At 41.0% G+C, this 20,702-nt stretch overlaps 1 protein-coding gene across 26 annotated transcripts in view; it reads right to left on the reverse strand.

Annotated features, from left to right (window-relative positions):
• Positions 1-20,702, reverse strand: part of LOC111243533 (uncharacterized) — an 89,951-nt gene that overhangs the window by 12,056 nt on the left and 57,193 nt on the right. For 7 of the 26 annotated variants that reach the window (XM_022789269.2, XM_022789262.2, XM_086977321.1 and 4 more), the window contains 3 exons: positions 18,512-18,677; positions 8,167-8,348; positions 7,612-7,724 (listed from right to left, as the gene is read on the reverse strand). In XM_022789269.2, the coding sequence (XP_022645004.1) occupies positions 7,612-7,724; positions 8,167-8,348; positions 18,512-18,666 (450 nt within the window). In that variant the 5' untranslated portion in view covers positions 18,667-18,677. The other 19 variants (XM_022789264.2, XM_022789263.2, XM_022789266.2 and 16 more) reach the window with 19 other exon arrangements.

Here is a 20,702-nt window from a genome sequence, read left to right on the forward strand (position 1 = left end):
AGTTGTTCTGCGCGGGAACTGCGATCTTATGAGAAGATCACACAGAGCACTCTGTTTCTTGCTGCTCAATAGTATAACACAATACGTATGGTTTCGATTAAAAACAATGTTCTATAAACTAATTTATAATAGTTAGTTATTATTATTAGGGAAAACTCCCTTAGTGCGATTAACTATATATCATAAAATGAAACGAGTGCACAATACACAGCGTGTAGCTACACGTTTAGATTAACAACGCAAATCATATGCATCAAAGGCCATCTCTGATTCTCGCAATCTGCAACCCCAGTTGGAGCTACTCTCGGCAGAGTTCATAGCGTGATACCAGCAAACGCGATTCGACTCCATAGCAGCCTTACCAACCATTTTATTTGCACAGTTATATATAACGCGTCCCGTAAGAATCAAGACGGAGATGACGAGTCCCTACGTGTCTCGACCCAAACCAAAGGAACGTCGTCCTCAATGGGTCGAAATGACGGGAAACTTCACAAAGCATAAAAACTAACAGTTATATATCTGGGTCATTTGAATGGCAAGCAGTTATCGGTAGAATAATGCAGAAGGGTACAGCGAAGTAGCAATAAATACGAGAGCAAACTTATATAAACCACGTTGATGCTGTACGGGCTTAGGCTTAGGCTTAGCTCCATTGTAACGTCCGGCCGATATGCCCACCCAGAATCCTTAATACCCAATCGGGCTGCATATTAAACACCTTGGGCGCATAAAACCTTATTTTTCAGGTTATATTTTAACTTACTATTATTGCGTTAAATATAAAATCTCGCTTGACAGTAAGTGATCTTGAACAAGGGCCACATTTGCTGTGATTGAATTTTTTTGGGGTTGTCTGATACTATTTTAATTACAGTTACGACGATGCTTAGTCTCTCGATGTTCTGATTCAAGGGCAGCGTTTGTGTTTTGTTTTTAAGGTTTTTCTAGCTATGCGGTCATAGTATGACAGTTGACTATGGTGATTGTATGTTATTCATTTCAAGTTAAGCGCTGACATCACAAATAGAAAACAATTAATCATGAGATGATGAAAATCGAACCGAGTAATGATCAAATTTTAAAAAGAGAGTACCAGAAATTATCAAAGAATCAAGTGTCGCAGACGAGCTTACACAAAAACAGCCTTTATGTTGCCTGAAATAAAGTTACTACCGAAATAAAGCTACGAAGTCAAAGGAAACTAACGATCGCTAGGACCGATCAACGCACCGGTTGTTTAAATTTGAAACTTTTATTCAGGTTAAAATACATGAAGATAAGTTTGTGTTAGTTCGGTGTAACAATTTGGAACTTACGAGCAGTGCCATAACAAACAATTGTTGACAACGTCTACTGTTACAACAAATTCGCCGAATATTTCGTCAAATCAAAAGGAAAGTTTAATAAAATTGACAATAGATTTAACTGCAGCGTTTCACGCAGGACTTACACCACATAGAATGTACTAAGTTAGTTCATTAAGCATACAGCTGGGACACTTCCAGTTAATTCGATAGAAGTGAATATTTGCATAACCCAGGTGCATGCGTGCTTCGAAGGTGCGACTTATCTTAACATTAATGCTGAAATCACCGCCCTGAGAGACGCATAACGGTAATCGGCAACGCGTTACAGGACCAACAACGGCCACATTTGCCTCATCGAGTCTGTCCTTGTCCGCCAACTTCAGTACATAGGTGCACCAATAGGTAGAGTTGGACTAGCAGGAGGAACGAAAAGCCTTCAAATAATATATATTTGGAAACGCTTAACGAGTTTTCCACAAATAGCGATAGTCTGCGACAGCGAATCTAGTAAATGTGGAACCGATGCATAGCTTTCAGCCTGACTGTCCTCATGTTGTCACACATGAGTGTGACGAAGTTAGCGCATAGTTCCTGGAGTGCATTATTAGCATTTCCTGAATACAATTCGTAAGTTATCCTCAATGAAATATATATCAAAGGTCCTAGTGAAGAACTTCTAGGCAATTTGGATTCACTTCAACATATATGTAACTTTGTTGCATCATAAATCGCTCTCTCATGTACTAGTGTTCATATATATCGATTTTTGTGGTAGTCGAACTTCATTGAAAACTCCACACCATTAATAACACACCAAAAACGACGCTTCGCTCAGTTGTCGTCTTCGGTGTGCTATTCATGGCCATCGCTGCCTACTGGGATTCTGAAGGGATTGATCGTCGTCGCACGGCAGTGAGAAATCGTTGTGAGTATTCGTCCGAGAGTTATGCCTCTCACAGTGACCTATACAGTATACAAAAAAGATGCAATACTCAATATGAATGCCACGTCGAACTTCGCTAAGTAAATTAGCGGCAGACATGTTTTCGTGATGGGTAGCGTGTTTGCCTGCTGATCGGAGGTACAAGCTGAAGGCTAGGTCAGAACCCGAGCATAGAAACACTTCGTTTTATCCCGGGAACCAGTCATCTGATGAAGTGTCTAACGGCGATACCAAACGTAAAACTTGAAACACAGACAGCTATGGAAAACAAAGGCGTAGTAGTTTTATTGTTGTGACCCTAAGCAGAAATGATTAAATATATCACGATGACAATCGAAAGGTCACTTAGACCCGATCGGCATATTTGGTGCCCAGTATACGTGTAATGACTTTACGTTTTAAACAGTATACCGACGGAATCTTGTGCAGAGTACACCATTGTATAAGCCGTGATGACCCAAAATGTAGCAAAAATAGTCCTCATTTCATTTGCATATAGTAGAAAAATCCATCAATAACTTTCAGTTGTGGAGCATCAGCGAAAACATGCCTACTTAATGCAACGGCAGCCAACGGCAACGTGGCGGCGCTTAGCGAACGAGGGCGCACCCTGGTCCGTTTGATCTCTAAGGGCTCAGAGAGTCGTATTCGGAGAAACTCACTAATATCCATGTTCCAATTACACTTGTGTTACATATCAATGGTAAGAAGGCTACATTGAAAAGCAAGTACATTGAGAATTTATGGTTAAAAAGAACTCTTCGTTGAGTAGCTCGAGCCTACAGTACTGCTGATTTAACTTTCATTTCAGACCCTCGAAGTTAGCAATAATGCGAGAGAATTCGAGTGAGCGCGTCATCAGCCGTTCGGATCTTTGCATGTTCCTCTAGGACCGAGGGAACCGAGGCCGTTACGCAAGAGACGCGGTGATTGCGGATACAGAATCAGACTCAATTTGAGAAATACGTCATTCAGCTCATTGTGAGACTGTTATCAACAACGAAGCAGTGAGTTTTTTCCCGTCACACTATTCAGTTCCTACCCAAATTAGATCCGCTGTGGCTGAATGAAGGCGCCCATGACGCGGAATCACAGCTTCAAGAAGACGGCGTTCTCTATTGCAAAGTGAGACGGTTATAGCGCTAGAAACGTACTTGCTCTTTACTAGACTTGCATTTGCAGCAACGACTAGTGACAATATGGAATGGTAAATTTCAATGTTTAGGTTGTAATATAGACGAATACAATAGTAAGTAAAATAGCCTGCTGAATTGTGCTCTAAAATTCAAATTTTAAAATTATCGATTTGAGTACGACCGTATGATCAAACAATTGCCATAATTCAACGACTTAGCGATAGAAGTCTATTTCACCTCAACATCAACCGTATTTAACCTATTCTATGATGTACGCATATCTACTATTGAAATAGCCATTGAATGGTTACCGGGCATTGCGTAAAAAAGAATAACTCCAGCTTTCCAGTCGCGTCTAAGTCACTGATAATGGCGAAAAAACATGATAAGTCCAGTTAAATCTGAGGTGCCAACTTGTGTGAATTAGTGCATTTTTAATATAATACACAGGCGGCGACGTCCTCAGATATGTTGTTTTGTTGTGATCTAGATAATTTTTTTCAAAAAATGAACACTAATAAAAAAATTGGGAAGACCATTCCCGATACTGGCATTGTTTAAGCTTGAAACGGACGCGAAAATATTTGACGATCGTTACTATTTATTTACCCATCAAAATATGGCTAACTCACTGATGTAGTATACTATCGTGCTCGAGTTGGTGCGGGGAGTGCGTAGGTGATAAGAAGCTATATTTTCCTATAGTGGCGCCCTATTTGTCTTGACTAGTTATTTGATACAGCCTGTATCTGTTAAAGAAAAATACACAATGGGAGCTAGCTATGCCCGGTTTTAGCGATGATCTCGAAATGTTCTATGGCCTTCATCTTTTAGGCTTACTTGGAAAGGGTCCAGTCCAACGAAAGTGGAAATATAGTACCGTACGTCCGCTTAAGCACCTGATCAGGTAACTTTATCAACTACTCTCAGGCACATATCGATAGAATTTGCATTTAAATCATACGAGTATGCCCCCCAAGCGTTAAACGAATACGTAAACTATTGGCCCCTGAATCATTTATCATGATATGTGCCACTATACCTCTAAAGTTGCAAAAAAAACCAAAATACAAGTAGTATTAAGTGATGAATAATTTTGCTCGAGTCAGACGGCCATAGAATAAAATTTAGTTGGTGGAATGAAGGTGTTCATCGAGTCGGAGTTATCTAGAATGTAGCAGAAGGACTCCCATCGCACGCGTGTTTGTATGAACGCTGAATAACTCAAATATGGATTGTGCCTGTTATCTGTTAGTGTACTATATTGCTCGAACGGAAAAATGCAAATGTAACGAGCATCGTATCATAGGTCTCCTTGACACAGGAGACGATTTCTGGCAATTCAACTTCGTCTCCCTGTTTTTAGTAAGCCGCCATACAACTTCATAGTAACAAGTTATTATTGCAAAGCTTGTTAATGCGGGGCCCTCAATGCCTCACGGCAACGTGGCCACTTTCATAAAATACTCAATTGGTGAAATAAAAAAAAAACAAAAAAAAAACACTACTGATACAGTCTAATGACAAGCGAAGCTCTAGAACAACAACATTTCACTGGCGAGCACCACTCAGCGTTGATATGATATGCAAGCGTACCGTTCTATGGTGGACGACAAGTTCAGGCGACTCTGACCTCGTGGTTTCTGTTCCACAAACAGAACAGAAGAAAATATGTCGATATAAAACTTATGGTGCAGTAATACTAATGACAAAAATGTCATCGACGCCATGCATGGACAAAGCCGTACCACTTACCTTATGGCGTTACCTTCAGGCCTTTAGCTGAGAGAACAAAGCTACTAGCTTTCCTATGCCACTTCGTGTGTTGAGTAAAGCAAAAGAAAGAAGAAGGAAACATGCATATTGACTTCCCATTTCTACTTTATTGGAGTATTCATAACAGATGCAGTCATTATAGCACATAAGTTAACTGTATGTGCCTATTTATATGTAAGTGCATAATGGTTTTGTACAATGTGTGGTCGGTCGTATTGTACACATAGGTGCATGATTGATAAAAGCTGTAAATATCATCTTCTACGTCCGTCTAATAAATCTTTACGTTTAGTGGTTGAACCGGTTAAGTGAGTCTCTCACAGTCGTGCTATGTGTACATCCTCGATTGTTATGTTTGCGCTCTTATATTAGGACAGGTTTAAGTCAAAACTTCAACCTATCATTCTGATCGATAGGTCTATCATTTATAAATTGTCACCTATCTAGGTAGCTACTTGTTCGACCTTGCAACTTCCCTTTTTAACACACCACTTCCGTCAAGTTTTTCTGAGACGAGATCTTCTCTATCATCAATGCCACACACTATCTGATGCAGATGTTGTTGTCCTTTTACTTAATTTCACAATTCCAATAAAGATTCTACTGTTAGCAGTTACTTTGTTAATTAATAACCTAATATAACTTATTGAAATCTATTATTAGCTGGGTAATCTTCAGGGGTCGTACGTTCCCGTGAGAGCAATAACAATGAGTGGATACCTGGATATATATATATGCGTGGCCCTACACCAATTTCATTAGACATGTGCGGGTTGAAAAATAATAGGTTTAACTTGCACCCTTCGACTACGTTCTATCAGTTCTCTTTTTGTAGCTGACCTATATATGTAGGACGCTAAAAAAGTGCTGTGATTAAGATGATCGTTGTCCTCAGGCTACTCTATGGTTGTTAAAGTCAATCGGTTATTACGGCGTAAATCGTAACACAGAAGTGAAGAACGTATTTATTGTATGACTTGGTCACTATGATATACATTATAAACTAAAGTGTTTTAAACCATTATCAACGGTTTATACACATTATCGTAATAAGGAGGACGATTTCACGCGACTAGCGATTTCCTTTTGTGTTATCAGATATATTTTCCCAAAAGAAAGGAAATCGAGCGAATCTTCTATCTTTTTGGCGCGTGTTCCCATCTAGCCAGCTAAAACAACTGCCGCGCTCACAACTGTTGTCCAACGCAGGCTGATGGCCTAACTCACTAATATTATAATCTTAGTAATGATTTTCAATTATACCGGCAAATGATAAATGATTAGAAACTAAACGATCTTTTTGAGTGGAGCGGACATTGCTAGATTATGGCTTTGGTAAGTAATTGATTAAATTTATTTAAAAAGAGAAATGCGTGACTTTGAGGAACATTTCTGCGACCTCTAAGGACGCCCTTAACTTGCAACCTGCTTTATAAAGAGTCTTCACTAGCTAAAGTAGGTAGAAGGACAGATCTTATTGTTTTTTGTTTTCGCTACACATACAAAAAGTAAGATAGTAAGACTAATTTTTGATTTCCAACGTTAGCATTGACTTAATGATGATGACATCACATCAGGTATGTCCATTCGTGTCAAAACCCTATCCCCCATGACTATAAGTAAATAACTCGCAATAGTTATATAGATTTGTGGCGTTCCTGAGAGAGGACTTTTCTGGCCAACCACTTTGTAATCACTTCCGTTGACGCATCATCATTGAGACTTACGACAGGTCTTATGTTTCTATGGTTGCCCAGAAGCCCAACAAATCATGTACGTCTGTATAGTTGACCCGAAAGAGAATGTTGAACAGGCTGTTGAGCAGGCAAAACGGTCGGACCTCCAAGCGCATCGGTCACCTTGATCAAGTTTTTTTTTAGGAACAGTTCTACCTGTCAGCCGTGAATATGCCATCTATTCGCGTCATAACGCGAATACAGCATGCTGATAAACAATGTCTAGCAATAATTAGGACCACCGAAGGCCGGGTGGTCAAAGGACTAAGATGCCCATACGATTTAAATGAGGTAGTTGCAATGTACCTCTTTTAGATACGAGGGCGCTCCCCAGTCTCTGCGCTGGTATAGAGTGGGTAAGTATAGCATGTTGTTGACAACCGATCATTGCTAGCCAAGTACCAGTCTCTACACCTAAATCTTAGCCCATAGAGTAAGAATATTTCGCATGAACTCGTTTTCCGTTGTCCTGCTATTGGAGATTGTAATCACAGTGGTCACATAGCCTTTCTGTGCCTAACAACAGTCAGCGTAAAACGTGGTTCAGCATAAAAGTTCGCATGTGCTTTTTCTAGTGGACAAAAAGTACAGATGTTTAAAGCAACGAGTATCGTCGTCCATCTCCCCGTCCGCCTTATGCCTGTCCGGCCGCATACTCTTAGCTCATGGCTTATAGAATGATGCTGATCATTGTAAGGAGCTGATTATACCTTAGTGGGTGGCCCCATAGAGAAATTGTTATTTGATGATGCTGATCTTGGCGGAGAGACCACGGCGTAATTAGTTGGGGCGGGACCGGAAGTAGATTTCATACGAGACATGCCTGAAAAGCAACAAAGCAAAACAAAATCAAGTGATTTAAACCTCTGTCATCGCCTAACAGCCTCTCTTACTTCGTGTTATTGAAGTTTTTGTCTCGTAGAAAATAGCATCATCGTCGTTCATCAGGTACGATTGTACAGGTAAACTTTTCTATGATGTGTTATAAACGACACGTGGGACGTTACCACCAAATCCCTATCGCTGCTCAAACTACGAGTAACGAGATACGTCTTCATTTAAACGTTAATGTTATATCATTATAGTGAAAACAGTGAGCTAGATTCTGGATCAGGCTGGTTCTCACACGACAGCCTAACGATGGGGCTGATAACACGAAACGAACTAAATTTAAGAAGCATAGCAACGATGTTCTCGATGACTTACGGAATAACGTTAACAGTACAACGAAACTAGACAAATAGTAACAATCAGACCGTGCATACCTCCCTCAAAATACTGGTAGAATTGCGACACATAAGTAGCAATGGACAGCCTATCCGGGACGGGATACTTTTCCATATCTTCGGCGTCAAGTAAAGCTGGAATGCCTAACTGTTCTTCGGCTATGCGAAAAGCTAGTTGATTATTTTCCAAAATATTGCACGCACGCAACGAAGCAAAGTCTCTGTAAATGTATAAAAATCAGACGCCGCCGGCAGCGGCAACACATGTTGGACGATATGTTGTTAGGATCGATTCATCGGTTAACTCGGTTAGTGGTATCATTTAGCCTGAAATATATTCACTCGATATGAGCCCTCAGTCGCATTCGATAGATATATATATATATAGGGAACTCATTTGTTGGCTGAAATCCAAGGAATTGCCATTCTCAAATAATTCTCCATATTTTATTACTCAACGGCGATTTATATATTTACAATGGTTTTATACAGTTTTACTATTTCATGGTCGTATCGAATAAGGCAAATGATTGCCCGCGAAAATAGTCACGCCCCCCTCAATTCTTATCAAAAATCAATTTTTTTGCCTTAAAATTACCTATGGACATCCGTGTATTTATTATAGTTTATTGTAACATTTTTTTAGAATATTTTTAATGTTTTTTCTGATTAATTCTAATAAATGAACTTTTTGAGAATAGTTATTAAAGACTCAGCAATTAAAATAATTAATATATATATACATATTAAAAAAATTGTTTATACATATATATATATTAAAAAAATTGTTTATATATATATAATAGCAGAAATTTACAAAATACGTGGCGATACTCAGCAAACTGATACGGTAATAGATGTAGCGATGTTAACCATACAAGCAATGAATCAGCAAAAGCATGCGAATAAATAAAGTCCAATTAATTGGTTACCCTTGTTTTGCTGTTTTTTATAGCCGTAAAAAATAGAAACGGTACAATCGACTGTTCCATAGATATATACATTTCCCTGAGTCGATACAAAGTTTACGTATAGAAAAAGCTCGAATCGTGATGAAACAGGAATGCGTCGTACGTTTGTTGTATTAACTCGCAATAAAAAAGCAACGGTTCATTAGCACGTGATGATAGGTAATTTCTGTTGTCCACTCATTGCCTAAATGCGATATCATTTTGTGGCGCTGCTATCGCCATTAGTGCTATGACGATTACAATTTGAGTGAGAGAAAACGGAGAGAAGCGGTTTGTCCTTACGCGCGCTATTTCATAAAGGACGCTCTTCTAAGTCATACAGATATTACTATATGCATTGTTTTGTAAAATATATTCGAGACAGAAGAACATGCAAACCGGCCAGAGAGAGGGAAAGACTGAGACAACATAGCCTACAGCCGGAACTTGCCGAGTTTATACGTGCGCGTGAATGCCTCAAGAGGCGATCACAAAGCTTTAAACAGATCCCAATTTCTGCTAAGAAGATACATTCGGAAATTAACGATTGAGCAGGGAAACAAACGTCATTGTCAATTGCCAGAAGATAGAAAAACTATTGCTGAGTGTATTCACCTCGAGTACATACTCTCATAACGATTAACTTTACCTGATTCTTCGGACGAATTTTTTCACTGGTTTCTTACAGAAAATTCGGTATTGCTCAGCGATACGGCAGAAAGGTACACCTGATATCGGATGCTTAGAACAGCAAATGGTTACAAGTGTAGTTAGCTTCCTTGATTCTATTTAGCACACATCGACAAAGGCTAACATACGTCAAAATTGCTAACTTAAACTTTAATTTCTTGTATAAATTTCTAAAATGTGCACTTCCTACAAAGCCACAATTATCTTATGCCAAGGTTATCTTACTGCAATAGTATTTCGAAATCTCTTTAAGAAAATCTGTTTTTGCTCATTTAGAATCCTTAAAACTGTTCCCGGTTATATTTTCACAAGCACAGCATAGCGAATGTTTTTTTACGAAACCCGTTCGATATGGCCCGTCAGTTGGCGTGCAGCGTAACGATCATTTCCTAAACAAACTATATGGATATTGCCATTTGACAGAAGAATCACAATTTCGCCAATCCACCTGTTACTGCTACATAGAGAAGCCGAAAAGTTCGTCAGTTTCAAGTCCTTAAAAAAAGCCAATAAATATTGCCTTTATCGTCGAAATTCGACATCGGTTGTTGAGTCGTCGCGTTTGTTTCAAAATTGTAGATGCCCAATAGAGCAATATTTTGCTTTTACTCTCACAGATCATTAGCAGACAGCGCAAAGATGGATATGCGAGAAGACAATCCGGTAGGCAAAGTTGTTTAAGTCGTACCATCGTACAGAGATCTTGATTAACATCTTTAGCTGTAGAAGCCAAAATAATACGGTGAGGAAAAATTGCTGCTTGTTCTTTACGTTAATGTTTGCTCAGACGCTGCCATCGCCTGGGATTGGGAAATCCGCCAAAAGTTTTCAGACGTTTAACATACGGAGAAAAAGCGGGGACACGACAATCTTTCTTACGAGCGGTCAGTCACAATTCATTTTCGACGTTTCACTAGAAGGCGTCAAGGAGCGATAATAGTCTCTGCGTAAAGCTCACTTAGACGCGTACGAACGCACACACAGAATCGGCTATTTTTGATTTAAGTCTCTTACCGCAGTACAAAGCTTTTGATCAGACGCTATTCTTATTCTTGGCCGCCATTTAGCATAAGCGCAGATATAGCTACTATAGGGAAAATTCTCATGGCAGGGGGTTCGTGCGCATATGCATCTTACTGATGTACGTGCCGAAGCCTGATAAATTAAGGCTACGACACAAGCAATCACTTTACATTGCTTAATTAAATAACAGCAGTATTGCAGGACTGATTTTTGCTCGTTGTCTTCTTTTTTTTTCGTCCTTGTAATTCTGCTCACCGCCCTTTGTCGAACCTCCTTTTCGCAAGCCAGCTGCTTTTAGCTACTACAGCCGTAGCCATTGCGGTCGGTGTAAAAAGAATCGCAATGAGCACAATTCCGTTTACAATATAAATGCGTGTATGCCACTGCTTGCTTCCTCATATGGCCGAAGTGGCAGTCAAAACATGGCCTGAAAAAGGCAAGCAAAGAAGCCACCGATTATTCTGAAGCGATTAAATAGCTGTGAAATATAAGATTTAACGGCGGCTTTGGAAAAATGCACAAAATTCAGTAATTATTTGCTCAATATGCCACCGCCGCCGCCAAGTGACACCGATGGGTTCCATCCGCTCCTCCCTCAGGCAGCTCAGCTTACTGCTGGTGTTGTTCGGTAGTTACGGCTCCGTCGACCCACACACAATCGTACTGTCATAGCCGGCAAACTAGGTTGAGGTCGTGGAGCCGCAGCGCCAACAGCGGCAGCAATTGAGGCTCGAACAGCGTTAGCGTTACGTCTCCCTCGTTGCCGCGTTTCTCCTTGACGATACGAATAGACCGTTTGCCGCCTGCCGTCTAACATAGCTATTACAAAACATGCGCAAAAAAAGAGGATGCTAACAACTTCATGCAGCAGCACACGGTGGCAGAAATAAGAACAACGGTCTTCACACTTCGAGAAACATTGTGAATTGTCAGATTGGAAACAGATATCTATGATATACTAATCTATGCGGGAACATAATCAAAACAGTGGGCGACCACCAAGCCTCTGCTAGCTTTCTTAGTAAAAAAAGAAAACATCAGCGCCAACAACGAGGCAACACTGACAACAGGGATAGCATTTTAAAAGTGAGTAATCCGAAATTGTGCGGCCTGCTAACCGCCCCTCAATAAGCATGCACACATGCTCCTGTATGTTCGTACGTACACATGCACGGAGGGACAAAAAGCAAAATACACGATATCACACAACTGGCACACGTACGTACTGCAGGCGGTAGTGAAGCTTACCTATGCAAGCTTTCAGGACAGTGGCGGGGCGGCGTATGGAAAGATTGCTCAAATTTAAAACGCCGGCGGCAATTGTAGAAATGCGTTTGGAAGCTCATCAGTTATTTCGTCTGCAACGGCACAGGCCAGACACAATTGTACCGACAATACCAATAGTAGGAACGAAAATAGCAATAACAACAAAAGACAAACATTACTACGCATAAAAATAGCGCCAGTAATATGTTGTCGTTGTCCGATAATGAGAGTTGTCAATAATTGGCTGTCACGAGCTGTTGGCTATTGTTGTCGTGTCATCCTTTCATTTTGCTGATGATTATGCTATGGATGCAGCCTCAACTTAGCTAGACGTAGCGGGAAAACTGATAGATCATAATGGTGAATTCGTCCATCTGTCTATTGTCTATCTGTGCTTTTGGACCACAGTTTGTTAGCAAAGCTGCGGCAACTGTCAACGCTGTCAAAACGGAAGTAGTTTCGAGACGCTCTAGTGGATGTTTTGCAAACGCCCAACGTCTGTCCTATAACCAAAGCGATGCTAAGTTCTTGTTTAGCACTAGTGCATTTCTTGCTGGGAGGATACTAGAGGGGCGTAGCGGGTAGGTACTGGCAACCCTACAATCAACCCCCTGCAGTAGACATTACTGTTAATATCCAATACCTATAGATATTCATAGGAAGCAATTAGGCTTATTATAGATGCACTATATATGTAATATGTGTGTGTATAGACCAAGATCAGGAGTAGTAACGCTGGCAGTTATAATTAGAATGGAATAGATAGAATGGCAGATGCGCTGATGCTGGCGGAGACCGTAACGATGAAAGGGCACATGTGCAACGCTGACACCATTGCGCGATCCGCTAACGGCACGAGAGCTGACGCTAACTATGAAAGATTACAGCGACTAACTAGCGTCCCTATCACATTGTCAACAGTGACAACAAAAGCAGACGAATCAACAGGCGAGACGAGCCGAGGCAGATTTGGCTGAAAGGGCGACGAAGTGCAGACGAAAATTTTGTCGCGATTAAATACTCTCATTGTGCAACAGACGACAACGCCAACAGCAATCGGTGGCTACGAAAACAGGCATAGGATTGCAGCGGCCCCACAGGTGCCATTAAAACTGAAGTACCATCGCTAACGTGGATCTCGTGTCCCATAAGGACATACCAACACAGCACAATAACAGACCATAATGTCCGCTGATTGAAGGGCTGAAACAACACATATGCCCAGCATGATGCTTCTTTGCGCCCTACCTTCCTCCGACCCCGTCAGGCTGCTTGATTCCCTACTTCTAGTTCGAATATGATCATTATTATTACTATTATGTAGTTTGCACGTTTCATCGTAATGCGTTACAATATATACTTTTCAGCGATAGCATAGAGTATTCAAGTGTTAAAAGGTGAACGATTTAGCCATAGGCGAAAAGCAGCGCCAGGAACAGTTACGGCTCGTACTTTGTCAAAGAAAACGTTTTACTTTGTTTGCCGTTCGTTGTAACCGCTGTTGCAGGTAATTGGCGTACCAGCCTCATGATGACCGCGTAAGACGACAATGGTCGTTAGTCGTCAAAGCTAAAATGAAAAATTAAATCACTGGAACACACACACACACACACACACTCTTCTAATGTTTGGCCGTGTATCTATAAAGAAGAGCACGACACTCTCAGTTGCACGTATGTCTGTACCTTCACACAAATACGTGCCACTGCACAGACCGATCATTTTGCGTACGCACACATACACACCGTGCAACATCGGCAATTGATTAAGCAATAAACAATAAATAACCGACGCTGCCCTAACAGTAGCGATTTGTGTCCGTTAATACGATTCCACGTACTGCAACACTTCTTCTAACACCATTCAATAGCGTTTAATATATATAAGATCCCAATTAGTGTGGAGACACTAGGAAAAACTAGAGGTTTTATTGAAGAAAATCAGTGAGTTGGCTCAATGGAACAACTCTACGCCCTCTTTCCAGAGAATTCACTCCGATTGCTACGAGATGATGTAACAAGAAAAACAATACTCGACAATTAGCTTAAAAAGAATATTTGATATTTATGGAAATAGGTAATTGTTTTTTTTCCTATACGTTTCTCGCCAGCACACACGTGAAGTCAAAGACAGATATGATGATGATGATGGCAAACGCTAACAACGAAGAGTGGCATTTTTTTACCTTTCTGACTGTCATCTGTTTGTCTACACAGTCCCGATCGTCACCACAAGGGGGCATTGCTCATAACGACAGAAATTTGCTTACGACGCAAGGTAACTGCATATCAGTGTCTACCGGAAAAGGCCAGGTGCACCGCCAACTATCCGTCTTCTAGGAATCGCCTCTAAACAGTCGGCGCCCTGTTTTGCCTAAGCTAACCATACGTTAGCCGGGGGCTATTTATACGGCTATTTATAAGATAGCATGATTTACAAGGCGATCTTTTACGCTGGGCGAAGTGGTGGGATATCAGCTAAAAAAAATCAACGCATTTATTAAGCACGATAATCCTGTCCACTTTTCCAAGCGTGCAGTGGGGCTGCCGTACAATAGTAGTAGAATTTCGAAATCTTCACATTGTGAACATTTGTATATACGACATGTAGTCAAGTTTGCAGTAAACGCTTTCGAGTGAGCAGAGCCTCTCATAAAATGACAGATTAAGCCGGTGCTTTTGAACTAAAACAAGCTCATTAACTATATAGTAGACGCAAATCCCGGTACTAAAAAATAGCCATTAAAAAACCGTAAAGCAGTGTCTATTACAACTGCTGCACAGTTATGTACAGATACATTGACATGGGACAGACCGCTGCCGGAACACTACGTTAACACGAGTTTTTTTGGTTACGTATGTATCAGTACCTGCCTACGAGAAGCGTAACACCTTGAGATTTGTGCCAAATTTCTATTAAGAAAATCTTGTTTCGTCCAGCAGCAGCGGCAATACCCCCATACACTTAACAGCGCGTCTATGTTTCAGTTTTAATGCCGCTTGTTAGCTACATAGAATAGATGGGACGCTCTTCACCAAAAACTCGACCCCCGAAGGGAAATGCGCGGGTGTCACATATAGCATGCATTACTAGCAACATTGTTCAGCCAACGCCACCATTACACGGCTGTTACAGGATGTAATCTGCATGACGACAGAGCCCAAAAATAGAGATGAATTCAGCTCTAAAGCTGATTCCGAAGCCCAGGCCAGCAGTGGCTCACTTGAAGCGAGTTACTCCAGTAAAAAAAAGCCCTACACCGTTTGTGTATCAACGTTGAATATAAAAGTGAGTCAAAACACTGTCCGATGGATGTTTGTTAGCAAAACAACGGTTGGTAAGTTAATTCTTTAGATGGTGGAAACAGGAAAACGCTATTTTGAACTAGGTTCCTTCACGAAACATACGTGTAACCCATAATGCTATAGATAGTCGCTACTTTAGCATTATACTATAGCAGTGATTATCTGTCTATGAAATCTGTATTCTTAAACTGAATAGTTCTAACTTAAATAATTGCTATTTTATGTTGGATATGTAAATGTTAGCACATGCAAACTGCTAAGGTGCCTTAGTCGGGTTTAGAAACGGGTCATTTCTTACAGGTGCAGTTTATACACGAATTCGCGTCCCACGTTGTTGTGGGTCAAATAGTAGCAACGCCGGCAGCTGTTCTGTCACCGCATGCATCTATCGTAAGGAAAGTATAGCAGCGATGCGATCGGCAGCCGCATCGCTTCTGTTACCACCGTTGCCATCATGCATCGTTCTAGTACATACGTATATCGCCAATACCAGGACTACAACAAACGGCAACAGCGACAATCGAAACAACAACAACAACAGCTCGAGCGGGCTGAAAATGAAAGAAAAACGTTACGAGCAATCGTTTTCTTCGATAAAGATCTCAGTTCATCTATGAGGGCCGGACAATAGAAACATGGAATTGGCAGGGGGGAAGATGGACCCGAAGCCTTGCCCTAGTTATTGCAGGCTCTAGTGAATTGCTCGTAGCTGCTGTTACAGTAGTGACTGTGTCTGCTGTTGACCAAATCACTTGTTTGTCAATACAAGTAAAGCATGCATCTGTACGTAGGTCCTCTCGTATGTCAGCTTCTTTATCGGCGACGATCATGCGCTGAGCTCTGCGCCGCACCCTACGACGTTTCGAGCAGAAGTCATCAACCGAACAACGGTGCCAATACTAACGCAGGACCGATCACCACTGCTACGATTGCTTTGACCGCTCCCGCCAGCGGCTTATGCCGATCGCGAGTAAACTCTGGTAGGCAAATGCAATATAGCTATACAAAAGCTCTAAAATACTGTTAGCGCAACCGCTTGCTACCCCTACCATTCTGCTAAGAATAATTATTATTATTATTTTCAACACCGTAAGTATAATATTTACTTTATTTACCCTGTCTAAGGCATGGGCCATGCGTAGCATGGGTATTAATGGTAATCAAATGTGGTAGTAGCACGCAGACGGAAATGTTCGACAACATCACGCACATTGCCATTAGCAAGCTGGGTCACTTTTCAAAAGAACCACTTGTGATGCTGCGTTGTATTACTTCACTGCAAACTCTACCCTTACATATTATTGAACGCTTGAAATGCTACGAACTGGAAATACAGTCAAATCCCCGCAATTACTCAAACGGACAGATAGTCGTTTGCTGTTGTGAACCCGATTGCAGGAGGCTCGGACCCTAGAAAATGTTGACCTATAATTATTTTGTCACACGGACGGAAAACCGAAGCTGTATAGGAGGACTCACCGTCGTTCCCTTCATCGGGTGCTAGTTGCAACGACTGACTAGATTACAGATGAAAGTTCTGGAAATTTAAGCTCATGATATTGGTTGACAACATCTAGATACCATCCAGCTGCCACGGTTATAGCTGCATTTTCTGACGCTCGAATATAGAGCACCGCGGTCACCATGCTAGCCATCCGTCGCCCGTTTGTGCGTGCATCGATTTTTGCTTGCGTGCACGCATTTACGAGATACCAGATGGTATAAGATGAAGCTCTTAGCTTCAGCCTTTACGCCCGTCGTGTAGAACGTTGTATTCTTAAACAGCGTAAAAGGAAACCCATCCGAACAATTGTTACTTGCTAGCAAAAATACATAGCAGCTAATAGACTGAGTTGAGTAGTCGACCACAGCCGACGCTTCTGCCGTAATACAACGGGACACGTAAGTGAGCAAAATATGTTGAAGTCACTAGGGACGCATCAGAAAGAAGATCGCTTCACAGTTAAGAACAAAAGTAATCTTGTTATAAGGACGGCATTTATCGTAACTGGAAAACTATTTTATACTGTAGTTGAAAAAATCGCCTCTTCTCACATAAACGTTTTTCGCAACCTGTGAAATAATTGCTAATTCTACTTTATGCACAGCAAGGGCATTGAGTTTCTGGCTACGGCTCGAGACCGCAGCACCACGTGTTGAAAGGTCCAATCTGTATTAGCTGAGAACTACCACTATTTGTGGGGATCTGTTGTAGCGGGCGTGGGATCACGAGTTATTTTTGCCCCTAATAGAAAATTTATTTTCTTTAGACCCAAACCACAAACCCATTGTGATTGAGGCAGAAACTTCATCTTGACAACGCCGGAAAGAAATCAACTTTTGTTCGATGTCTTTATCCTGGACAAACCCGCACCGTGATAATAGACATATAGAATTAGCGGTTCCTGCCGTTTCCACTAATTGTATGACTCCTGACGAATTGTCTAAATGTAGTAAAGCGCAAGACTCTCAGGAGAAATTTCAGTGAGTGCGCTTCAGAGTGTATCATAAGAGCACAAAGAGCTGTTCCGTACGACAAAAATTATAGGTTACTTTTCCTATAATTTCTTCTTTCCTTTCTTAATCTTTATTATCTATATTTCCTCTTCTGGAGGGTCTTCCAGATGCACTTTTTTGAGCCCCTCGCACCTTTTGGGCTTTTTGAGGCTTCGAATTATGTTTATAGGACTCTTAATTTACCGTAAGCACGTTTTTCCTATGTAACGAGGGTAAGACTTGAACGAATCTCGACGTACCAGTATTGCAATACTCGCGCCTGCTGCTTCAATATATAGGTATCATATATTAGAAAAATGTTTTTTTTAATTTCTCAATGAGTGCTTCGGACTTCAAGTTAAATCCATTTACTTTAATAAACAACACCGTCAGGAACTACCTTGCCGGCACATATGAAACAAAGTGCATTATTTAACATTTATCAACCGGAATATGATATAGATTAAGTTTCGAAATGGATTTCATTTGGTGGCAAGCTATATCAGGGGCATATATATATGCCGACTTACCATCAGTGCTGCATCTTGGAAAATAAGCAGTAGTCTAGTTCGTATTATATTCAACACTATATTCAATGAAGATAACTCACAATGAATCTTAAGTTGTACTTATATTATTGTAAGGAATACTTACATCAGGTCGGGCCGATAATGATGAATGAGTGCGCAGAATGCCAGACCATCTCTCCAGCTTGAACTCATGTCAGACACTCGCACCCCCGGATAGCCCTGAGTTGCCTTTTGACACCAGTATTGTAGAGCCGACAGACCCCTACGTTCGCCAGACATATCGGTAACGTCTAGGATCGGCAACACAAACAAACACGAGAAAAAAGACGACCACAAAATTAGTCACAATGCCTAGTTTAATTCCTTACATTTAGGACTAGTTGTGCCTTACCTACTTAGAAAGTGGCTTTAGAAAATTAACTGTTTGCATTGATTTGAGCTCAGTACATTACCATACGAGTCTTGAGTCCGACCATTCGCATAGACGGTGGAAGATAAACTACGGACTTCATTTCCCTTTGTGTTTTTGCCATAAGCAAACAAGCGTTACGATAACATATGATGATCTATGCCGATATCCTAACAATGGCCACATTGCAGATCAGCTATGATGTTTCAGTGCCAAACTTTTTGCTTTCTACATTTAATTCGGTCAGAATACAACAGAAAATATAATTATTAGACAGGTATGCTTTCTGATCTTTCTATATGCGTGCAAGGTCAACTCCGAACATTCGTCAGAACAACGCCTACAAATCACCATTCTGTCTATCATATAGTACAAGGTGATACCGGCGGCCGAACGCTAACATTCAAGTATCGCCAATAGCCAACGACAAAAATTGCACCGACCAACTACCATCAACCGTAAGTAGAAAAAAAAATTATAGAAATAATAAGAATTGCTAGGATTTAAATCGCATATAACGAGCGATGTAGTGGCCAACAGGCGACTAAAAAAAGCAGCGTAGGCATTTTCTAACGGTGAAGTAGATTAGTTGACGCATTCGGTAATGCAAAAAAGAACTTTGAAAGTTTCAAAACGATAGTTATCATTGCATTTATTTATAATATGTACTAATAACTTCTTTTGTTTTGTATGGATGACAGCTTGGTACAGTTACTCTATTTGCTTGTGTCAGTGATTGAGTAAGTGTATGAGATGAACGATTGATTCGCTAGCGCACCGGTTGAAGACCTCACTTAGTTCTACTTGAAGCTCTCCGAGATGCACCTGAAGCTTATGGCGGCACCGTTCGGGATCCTCCGTATGCAAACGTTTACTGATATACAGAGAGATAATAGTCATGGCGAAAAAACTGTTTGGGTGTTAACTAATTGGCAACACTTTATCCAACTAACAATTTGTAAATCAGTAGCGTTAAGAGTAAACACACGACAATTCACTCGGCTACAAACTAACTGACGAACGGAATCTGCCGCCTGGTAACAGTGACATCAAACGCCATAAATATCAGTTTGGCAAAGGGGAGAATGATTGACTTTAAATTGGCCCGGTCGCAACGGCCTGCATACAACTGTTACTAGACGCCTCTATTGCAATACCTTTTCGATGAATTAATAGCCATAACAGAAACGCTTGTTGCGGATAACCGAAGTGTCTTCCTATCTCCCGCGTTCTAATCAACATAAAAAAAAAAAAAAAAAACACTTAATATATGCGTCGGATTCGAATGTGCGTTAGCGGCAAGGAGTTTTCGAAGCAAGCCGCGTTACTTTTTCTGGTGTTGTTATTATACACATCACACAAACCACAGCATTGCATGACACACAAAAACAGTACTAGCATATCTCCAAGGTACCGTCTACCTTAATCAAGTGCAATAATCATTTAAACTGTGTGTTTCCTAAAACAAAACTTTTCGTTCCCAGCAATGAAGGTACACCATGCTATAGTGGACTAGCGTCGTCAAGCTTGCTGTGAACCTTTAACATATTCAGCCGGTTGGCTTTCGCCGTAAAAACGGTAAGTGACCGCTATTTGTAACGACCAAAGCTTTATCTATCGCGGAGAAATGCGTAGCGTCGAGACAAAATCTCGGAATCGCCGATAGAACACGATGGCGACGGCGAGAAGATAACCATCGAAAGCCGCGACGACGCCGGTGTCGACGACAATGCATCGTGAAAGCAGAGGGATAAAGAGAGACGATACGAGACTGATATAGGATAAACGCGAAGCAATTGAGTTGCCGATAATATTAGCTGGTTCGCACATCTCGTTAAATTAGCCATTCCCTATTTTAGAATTGCTCGAACTGGCATTAATTCCCTGAAACATACATTCCCTCCAT

Source organism: Varroa destructor, unplaced genomic scaffold (genome assembly GCF_002443255.2).
Source record: "Varroa destructor unplaced genomic scaffold, Vdes_3.0 BEIS01000001.1, whole genome shotgun sequence".
Classification (NCBI taxonomy): domain Eukaryota; kingdom Metazoa; phylum Arthropoda; class Arachnida; order Mesostigmata; family Varroidae; genus Varroa; species Varroa destructor.